General features: G+C 43.3%; 1 protein-coding gene across 1 annotated transcript in view; it reads left to right on the forward strand.

The window, feature by feature from the left end:
* Positions 1-1,010: 1,010 nt before the first annotated feature.
* Positions 1,011-9,163, forward strand: part of LOC119286456 (uridine kinase-like protein 3) — a 12,890-nt gene continuing 4,737 nt past the window's right edge. Inside the window, exons 1-13 of the mRNA XM_037565836.1 lie at positions 1,011-1,329; positions 1,922-2,106; positions 2,231-2,322; positions 2,551-2,620; positions 2,720-2,835; positions 3,208-3,304; positions 4,098-4,177; positions 4,388-4,582; positions 4,694-4,777; positions 4,850-4,910; positions 7,635-7,695; positions 8,067-8,160; positions 8,233-8,305. Coding sequence (XP_037421733.1) covers positions 1,944-2,106; positions 2,231-2,322; positions 2,551-2,620; positions 2,720-2,835; positions 3,208-3,304; positions 4,098-4,177; positions 4,388-4,582; positions 4,694-4,777; positions 4,850-4,910; positions 7,635-7,695; positions 8,067-8,160; positions 8,233-8,305 — 1,186 coding nt within the window. The 5' untranslated portion in view covers positions 1,011-1,329; positions 1,922-1,943. The remainder of the gene's footprint in view (positions 1,330-1,921; positions 2,107-2,230; positions 2,323-2,550; positions 2,621-2,719; positions 2,836-3,207; positions 3,305-4,097; positions 4,178-4,387; positions 4,583-4,693; positions 4,778-4,849; positions 4,911-7,634; positions 7,696-8,066; positions 8,161-8,232; positions 8,306-9,163) is intronic.

Here is a 9,163-nt window from a genome sequence, read left to right on the forward strand (position 1 = left end):
GATGGGAGGGGGCGGCGGCGGCGGGTACTTATAGGAGGGGGGCTGCTTGGGGAAGGGGGCGCCGGGTCGGGGCCGGCCTCGGGAGGCGTGCCTCGGCCGGATTCGAACGGCGGCGGCGACGCGGACTCCTCGCGTAGGAGGGAGGCGGCTGCGTCAGGCGGGCCGGCCTGCTCGGCTGGGCTTCAGCCCAGTCGGGCGGGAAAGAATTTTTTTTAAAAAATAATTTCGCCTGAAGAAAAAAAATCCTAATAAAATAAATTTTTTCTAAAAAATGCCAAAAACAATTTTCACCATCTAAACCTATTATTTAGAACAAAGTGAACATTTTTCTGGCCTAAAAATGCAATTTTCAAAAAATTGCCTCTCTTTTTGAAGAAGTCATATTATCTTCTTTCTTTTAATTTAAATATTAGAAATAATTGAAGAAAAAAATATATTAAAATCAAAATAATCCTTTTTTTAATTTGAGAACAATTCAAATATGAAAATTTATGAAATCCCCAACTCTCTCCTTAGGTCCTTGAGTTGCTTAATATTTCTAGGATTACACAAAAAATGCAAGTAAAATATGATATGCATATGATGACCTATGTATAACATCCAAATTAAAAATTGGAATGTTACACCGGGCTACCTCCCAAGCCCCACGCCGGCGCTAGTGCAAACACCTTCGCAACGACGAATACCGTGGGCACAAATCCACCATGAAGATGCCGTCACCACCACACCATTGTTAGTTGAACAGACTAAAAAAACTTAAAAAAAATCAACACGGGTGAATCCGACGACCTCTTTCATCGTCAACAACCAAGGTCGTCGGAAGATGGCGACGAAGGAAGACGGCCTGACGGCTGCGGTGAGATCACGAAAAGGAACAAACGGACGATCGTCTAGATCCAGCACACATCTCATTCAGGGGCTCATTTTCCCGAATTTGTTTTCCACCGAACATACTCCGTATTTTCCCGTGAAAATATCTCACGTATAACATGGAATCTCTTCTCGATAGGTTATTAAAAACGCGCAGCAGAATCTAAGTTCCCCTCGTCACCACTGTTCTTGTCCCTGCGCCAGCCAAATACCCCTCCTCCTCCTCTCCGATCTCCCCACCAAATCCCGCCGCGAAGACGCCTGTTCTTTCCGGGCTCCCCGATTCCCGCCGGCGGCGGCGCGACCCCGACCCGGCGAGCCAGGCCTCCCTCCACCGGCGGAGCCTTCCCTCGTCGAGCGGCGCCGCGCCCCCGCCCCCGCCCTCACTCGACTGGCGCCGCACTGACGCGGCGCGGAGATCCGTCTGCCCGGGCTCGCATTGGGTTTGTTCTCCTCTGGGTAAGTAGCTCTGGATTGCTTCCAGGGGTTGTTCCACGAGTTCGCCTCGATCTCCGGGATCTTTTCGTTCCCGTCGCCGCGTGCAGTAGAGCCCAACCGTTCCCGTCCCTCGTTCATTTCTTTGCGGATTTGTGCGCTGGCGTGGTCCCCTAATAATCTAATCCGTCCGTTCATGGCGCCCCAGTGATCTAATTAATCGTTGGCAGATCTGTCATTGCGGTATGTGCCCTCGGCGGTAGGTGTGGGCGCATCGGCGTTTGAATTATTTTTTAATCTGGGAAATTGCGTTTGATCTTTGTGCCTATCTTGCTACGAATCAGTTAGTTCCTGTTCATATGATTGTGTGAATAAGCTGGCTGAATTGTTCGTAACACCGGGTAACTGTCGGATAGCAGGCTGGCGTTTCTTGTGGTAATAGATCGGTTGAAACTCTTGAGAGTTTAGCAAAACATTCGTCCCTGGTTAAAAAAGTCCATTATAGTGTGAAGCCTCCATTTCTTATGATTTGTGAGCACATGTCTGTTTGCTGTTTCTAGTTGTCACCTTCTGCAAATTTGGATGACCTCCATGTTTGACATCCCGGTGACTGTAGGTTTGTTGAACAGTAACACTATATGGGATCGTACTCGACAAGTGAAGTGCTTAATGCTGCCGCGGTTGGCGTCCATCATCCAGCACTCCGTTTGCACGAGCTGGACCTGAAAGGTTCCATGTCGGCGGAGGAACTACCGACGACGTCAGGCCTGGAGAATGGACACCAGGCACCATTTGTTATTGGTTAGTAGTCTATGGGTTCTGCTCTCTCTATTTGCTGGCGGAAATTCAGTTAACTGTAGTTGCTTACATAGTACAACCTTTCTACCCCCAAATGCGCCTCACCATAATTTTGTTTGTGTTGAAGGTGTTGCTGGAGGTGCATCTTCAGGTAAAAGTACTGTTTGCAAAATGATCATCGATCAGCTATGCGATCAGCGTGTAGTTGTTGTTACTCAGGTTTGTGTATTACAGCTCTGACTGCGCTTCTTGTGATATTACGACTATCCATTTTTTCTTATAACAAAGTCACTAATAGTTCATTTTTTTTGGTTTATAAATGTGTAGTGTCCTCAATTATGCATTCAGTTTTTTATTTATCCACTTCCCCTTGCTAGATATTTTATTGTCACCATACGCTGTGTACAATCTTGCAAGCAATAAGAATGTTGATCTCAAATGTTGCAGGAGTCATTTTATTACGGACTGTCTGATGAGGAACTGGTCCATGTTCATGATTATAACTTTGATCATCCAGGTATAACACATGTTTCATGAGAACGTAATGTATTTTTGTGCCATTCACAGGAGATGTGCTCTGACTTTGTTACTGCTGCTGCTCCTTTCCTAATTTCAGATGCATTTGATACGGATTTACTACTCTCTTGTATGGAAAAATTGAAACATGGTAAAGCTGTTGACATTCCAAGCTACGACTTCAAAACACATAAGAGCATCTCATGTGCAAGAAAGGTAATTTTATACATATGGTGCTATTCATACTCACCTGGTAGGATGAGGCTCTCCCAGTCCTGTGCTTTATGAGACTTCGGACTATGAAATTAGGTTTGTAATCAATATTTGCAGATCGTACTGAAATTTTGTAGTCTCTCCAGAATAATTTCCTCCCAAAACTATTATGTGAAATATGTAGTGCCGTAAGTGTTAGCTCACACACTCTGTGCAAGCACCTTATTTCATAACATAGAGTTCATCTTGAAATGTTCTCTCCAAGAAGTTAATTTATTGCTGAGTGCTTATAAATATCGTACGCCACTTATTCATATCTGTACGACTGTACCACTTTATTTATGAGAGCATCCCTACTTTTGTGACTGTTGTCAGGTTAATCCTTCAGATGTAATAATTTTGGAAGGAATTCTACTTTTCCATGATTCACGTGTCCGGGATCTAATGAACATGAAGATCTTCGTTGATACAGGTACTGATATTTGCATCCTAAGCTGATCTTGCTCTATCAGTCTCTTTTATGCCTTGCAACATCCAACTGTGGCTCATGGCCAGGACATTTAGTTTCACATTCATGTTTTTCATGTGGAATGTCAATATTTCATAATATTTAATGGCACACATGTGTTCCTCTCCTGGTCCATTCAATTTGGAAATTTAGTACTCCCTCAGTTCCATATTATAGTGCGCATAACAATTTGGATCAAATTCCGGAATGTAGTGCGCATTAACACCTTTGGACGAAGATATCCCTCTGCTGGACCACTGCAGCGAAGTTGCATGCACCCACATGCGTTACAGTCTGACAAAAGCAAAGGGCATTTCTAGTCCAGATAAAAGGGCCAGCACACGTCTTGGTATAAACGCCATAAGCAAAGGCGCACTATATAGGGGAACGGAGGGAGTATAAATTATCATTAATTTCTTATCAATTTACAATAAATTTTGAGTAATTTCTTGTTTATTTTCATATACAACGTACTTAAGGTTTTGCAGTAGTTGGCATATTTAATAAGAAGCAGTCGTTATTAACACCATAAATATCTCCAAGGGCATGCTGCACAAACTGCAGCAATGTGCATAATCAAGGCTAGCACTTCGTTGCAGTAAATGATAAATTCGAGAGATTTGTTGTCCAGCGTTTAGTTCAACCTACTTTGAATTCTCTATCAGTAGAGCTTTTTTTTACGCAAACAGTTTCTTTGTAACCCTATCCATTCCATCCTGTTAGTTTATCATGTATTGTTTTTGCATTTTTCTTTCAGATGCTGATGTGCGATTAACAAGGAGGATCCGTCGTGATACCATTGAGAAGGGTAGAGATATTATAGCTGTGTTAGATCAGGTTGCTTAGCCTCAGATATCACCATTTTCCTTGTCTATAATATGTTACTGGTATTGTGTTTAGCAACATTCAGCACACTAATTACAACAAATTTTCTTGTAAGTTTACAAGTTTACTTGAATTAAGGTGTCACAAAAGTGTCTATGCTAACTACACATGTTCTGTACATTTATTTCATTTTTGGAATTTCATGCAACTTTTTTTTGGCAGTACTCGAAGTTTGTAAAGACAGCTTTTGAAGACTTCATTCTCCCCACAAAGAAGTATGCTGATATTATCATCCCACGAGGCGCAGATAACAGTGTGGCAATTGACCTAATCGTTCAGCATATTCGCACTAAACTTGGTCAAAATGATCTATGTAAAATACACCCAAATTTATATGTTATTCAGACTACTTACCAGGTATCTAATGTGCTTACCTTTTGATGTCTCCATAATAAACTGCATGTGTATTGCAAGTCTCTATTTTGTATGGTGCATAACTATTTGGATCTTAATGCTTCTTTCCTTCAGATACGAGGCATGCACACAATAATACGAGATGCTGCCACTACGACACACGATTTCATATTTTATGCTGATCGGTTAATTCGATTGGTTAGTATGTACAAGCATGTGAACATTTTTCTTCTGTATGAGTCGTGTCTTGAATTTCACTGTGTAAAATAGGTTGTCGAGCATGGCCTTGGTCATCTTCCTTTCAGGGAAAAGCAGGTCATTACTCCAACTGGTAAGTAGTATTGCATGGTGGTCTTTCCCATGTACTTTTGTAGTGTATGCAAGTTGCCTCTTCAAATGCATTTTGGATTTACTCACTGCAAGTTTGCATACGTACTGAAGTTTGCATACGTACTGAATTTCTAGAAATACATCATTGGATAAGTTCTTTCATAATAGTTTTCCATCTAATTCAAGTACGCATTATTTGGAGTATCCTGTACTTGCTTGCAGTCATTAATTTCATCTATTAACTTCCATTGTGATCATTTTCTTAAGTGCGTTTCTTGTTTGTTTTTATTATGCAGTGAGTATATGTTTTCGCCACGTAGCTAAAATTCGTGTCAAGCATTTAGTTAGTTGAGAGTTTTTGGAACTACTCATGATTTGTTTATCCATTTATCTTTGAGCAATGGAAAAACACCTAAGAGCATCTCCAATAGATGGTCCAAATTTTGGCGGTCCAAAACCGGAGATGTAAAATTTGGACCGCCAAAAAGTGCATTTTGGAGCTCCGAAAAACGCTCAACTCCAACAGATGGTCCAAATTGATGCTCCAAAAGAGCAACTCCAATAGATGGTCCAAACCAAAGATGTAAAAATCTGAAAACGGCCGCACGGCTGCTGCCAGCCACTGTTCAGCCGCGGTTTTGCCTTGAAATAGCATCAAAAATTTGAAAATAAAGTGCATCATCATCATAGTTTCAATCAAAAGTGCATCACCATCATAGTATCAAATCCCTCTACCAAAAGAGCATCGTCTCAATCAAAGTTTTTTGCCCTAGAAATTGAAATGCACATGAATATTACTCATGCGGGTCATCAACACCACCGCGTTGTGAACCGTGGTACGATCATCACAACCACTTGGGTTCATGCGAGCAACGTTTGACAAGCAACCGGCCCACTTTTGGCATTCGGCGTTGATGGTGGACCAACGTTCGCGTAGAGAGTCGCTCAAACGGAAGTGACCACTTGTGTTGCGCTCATCGAAGTACTCCTTGATGCGTTGCCAATAGGTGTTCACCGTTTGGTCGCTTCCAACGCTTGCATCTTGAGAGATTTTCTTCCAAGTGGTGCATATCAACACATCCTCCGCGGTGGTATAATTTCCACTTCTTCCCTTGACAACAAAGCCCTCATCATCCACATCAAGATTGTCATCATCATATTGGGTTTCATATTCTTGTGACGCATACATGTAATCATCATTTGCCACATTTGTCGCGTGCATGAAAGCTTCATCATCAAGATTACAATTGGACGCACAAACAATCAAGAACACATACAATTTGAAACAACAAACGAGAGCACAACCGGAAAATTTATACCTTTGCGACATTTCGTCGAACATGTTGGAGGCGGTGGCCGTCGGCGTGGCCACATCTTCCTCCACGGCCGGCGGTGGCGGCGGGGGAGGTTGAGGAATGGATGTGTGGCTGCTGGAGGAGGCCGCCGGCCGCACCGGTTGCGAGTCGTCGCCCCGAGCCGCCGCGGCCGCCTTGGAGACCTTCACCGTCCGCGTAAAACTATCGGTCGGGTTGCGGCTGCGGTTGGCCGGCCGTTTTCCGCCGCCTCGTCCCTTCGCCGGCTTCGCCGCCGGCGCGGTGGCGGGCGGGGGGCGGCGGCATGGCAGCGGTTGCGGGCGAGATGGCAGCGGCGGCGGCCACGTGGGTCAGCCCACCGGCTGCGGCGGCGGCCACGTGGGTCAGCCCACCGGCTGCGGCGGCGGTGGAGAAGGCGGCCGGGCGGGTTGTGGCGGGCGGACGGGCGCGGGCGGGCGGGAAAGGAAAGGAACTGGTGGTTGGGCGTTCGCGGGCGGCGGCTGGTTTTGGACTAGATGCACCTCGTGATGTAAATTTGCACCGCGAGGTGTTGTATTTTACATCACGAGGAGGCCGCGGTCCAATTTTTTTTACATATGGACCGTCTGTTGGAGCAGCGTTTTTTGCCCCAGACGGTCCAAAAGTTAGGTATTTTTACATTTGGACCGTCTATTGGAGATGCTCTAATACCGACAAAAAACAACTTCAGCTCTACAGAAATGCTAGGATATCAATCTAGTATAACCATGGCTGAAGAAGCTCCGGGCCATCTCCTGGTCATATTGGAGGAGCTCCTTCTGGGCCATCTCCTGATTTAATCCTGCGCCTTGCAATTGCTTCTTCGAAGCTGCCTTTTAAAATGCACCTCATTGGGAATTTAGTACCACATAAGATTCGTCATTTTCCATTCTCTGCGCAGAAGGTGCACCATTGCTTATTGGCTACAAGGATATCTTAGTTGTAACAGGGATCCAGGCTGACCAAATCCTCTAACCCCCCTGATGGGCGATGCCTCTCAGTTTCTTGTAGAAATATTTGACTTCAAAGTAACCACATTGCTCGCATCTCTCAGCTCATGTAATACTTATCCTAGATATCAACCAACTAGGCAAGTCTTGATATCTTATCTTAATCTGAAATGACTTAAATACTTAGCCGGCGATTTATCATCCCTGTTTAGCAAATGATTGCTTACACGCAGTTCCATGGTTTTGGCATTTATGGGAGAACAACGGTATGGTTGCTAGTTGTTACAAACATGCATACTACTAGCTCGTACAGGGACAATAGTTTATCCATCTCCATAATTCCTTTTTCTTCTAATAATACTGTCTGCTGGAGTTACTTGCATGTGCATTCTCTCCTGTTAGTAGTTCATATGTTTGTCCTTATGCACTTTCTTATGCATGCAGGATCTGTTTACACTGGTGTGGATTTCTCAAAAAGTTTATGTGGGATATCAGTGATTAGGAGGTACCAACTCTTCCAAAATATTTTAACCATTGCTTTGTTGAGGCTCAAAATGACCGAACAACTTTGGCACTCACACAGAGACAAAAGTTCCTTAATACGTATACCTGGGACAGTCTGTGCAAAACAATGCAATTGTAGTTTATGAATGCTCCAGACTATTATGCTGGGAATTCAGTTTTCAGTCTCCTTTAGCTTTGCTATATGGGTTTGAGCCTTCATTCATAGGTGAATTATCAATTAAACATGCTTTATTAAACCACTTATGGTCTGTAATTCAGTCCATTATTATAAGGCATCTATGAACAAAACATGTGATACAACTTTGAATGAAACATCATTGTGTTAGTGATTCGTCACAAATTGTGTTCCAGTGGCGAAAGTATGGAGAATGCTCTGCGGGCATGCTGTAAAGGTATAAAGATTGGGAAGATTCTTATTCACAGGGAAGGAGATGATGGGAAACAGGTTTGGTTTAATCCACTTTTGCATTATATGCTAGGCGTGTCAAGTTACTAAGTTTTATAAATGTCCTCACAGCTCATCTATCACAATTTACCCAAAGATATCGCAAAAAGGCATGTTCTGTTGCTGGACCCCATATTGGGAACAGGTTTGTTGATATTTCATACATATTTGTCTACTGCAGCACACATTTTTTCACGTGAATGAATTATGAAACTATAAATTCTTTCTCTCTCTCTCTCTCTCTCTCTCTCTCTCTCTCTCTCTCTCTCGGTACCCTTCCTGTTGAAGTGTTAGCACTCATCTTGTTTTTGTAAAGCACTTTGAGTAGGAAACTTGTGTTTGTTACTCCACAGGAGTAGTAAATACGTAGTACTCCATCACATGAATGAAGTAACAAACAAGATGTTATTTCATGTTATTTTATTTCACATGATGATTTCACGTGATAGATAAATAACACATATTTTTCATGTCATTTCACGTGAATGAAGTATTATTTTTCATGTTATTTCGTTTATCTTCTCACGTGGATGAAGTATGAAAGGAGGCAAGGCGATGGGCCCTGATTGTATCCCCATTGAGGTGTGGAAAGGTCTCGGGGACATAGCGATAGTATGGCTAACCAAGCTTTTCAACCTCATTTTTCGGGCAAACAAGATGCCAGAAGAATGGAGACGGAGTATATTAGTACCAATCTTCAAGAACAAGGGGGATGTTCAGAGTTGTACTAATTACCGTGGAATTAAGCTGATGAGCCATACAATGAAGCTATGGGAGAGAGTCATTGAGCACCGCTTAAGAAGAATGACAAGCGTGACCAAAAATCAGTTTGGTTTCATGCCTGGGAGGTCGACCATGGAAGCCATTTTCTTGGTACGACAACTTATGGAGAGATATAGGGAGCATAAGAAGGACTTGCATATGGTGTTCATTGACTTGGAGAAGGCCTATGATAAGATACCGCGGAATGTCATGTGGTGGGCCTTGGAGAAACACAAAGTCC

Source organism: Triticum dicoccoides, chromosome 4A (assembly GCF_002162155.2).
Source record: "Triticum dicoccoides isolate Atlit2015 ecotype Zavitan chromosome 4A, WEW_v2.0, whole genome shotgun sequence".
NCBI lineage: Eukaryota > Viridiplantae > Streptophyta > Magnoliopsida > Poales > Poaceae > Triticum > Triticum dicoccoides.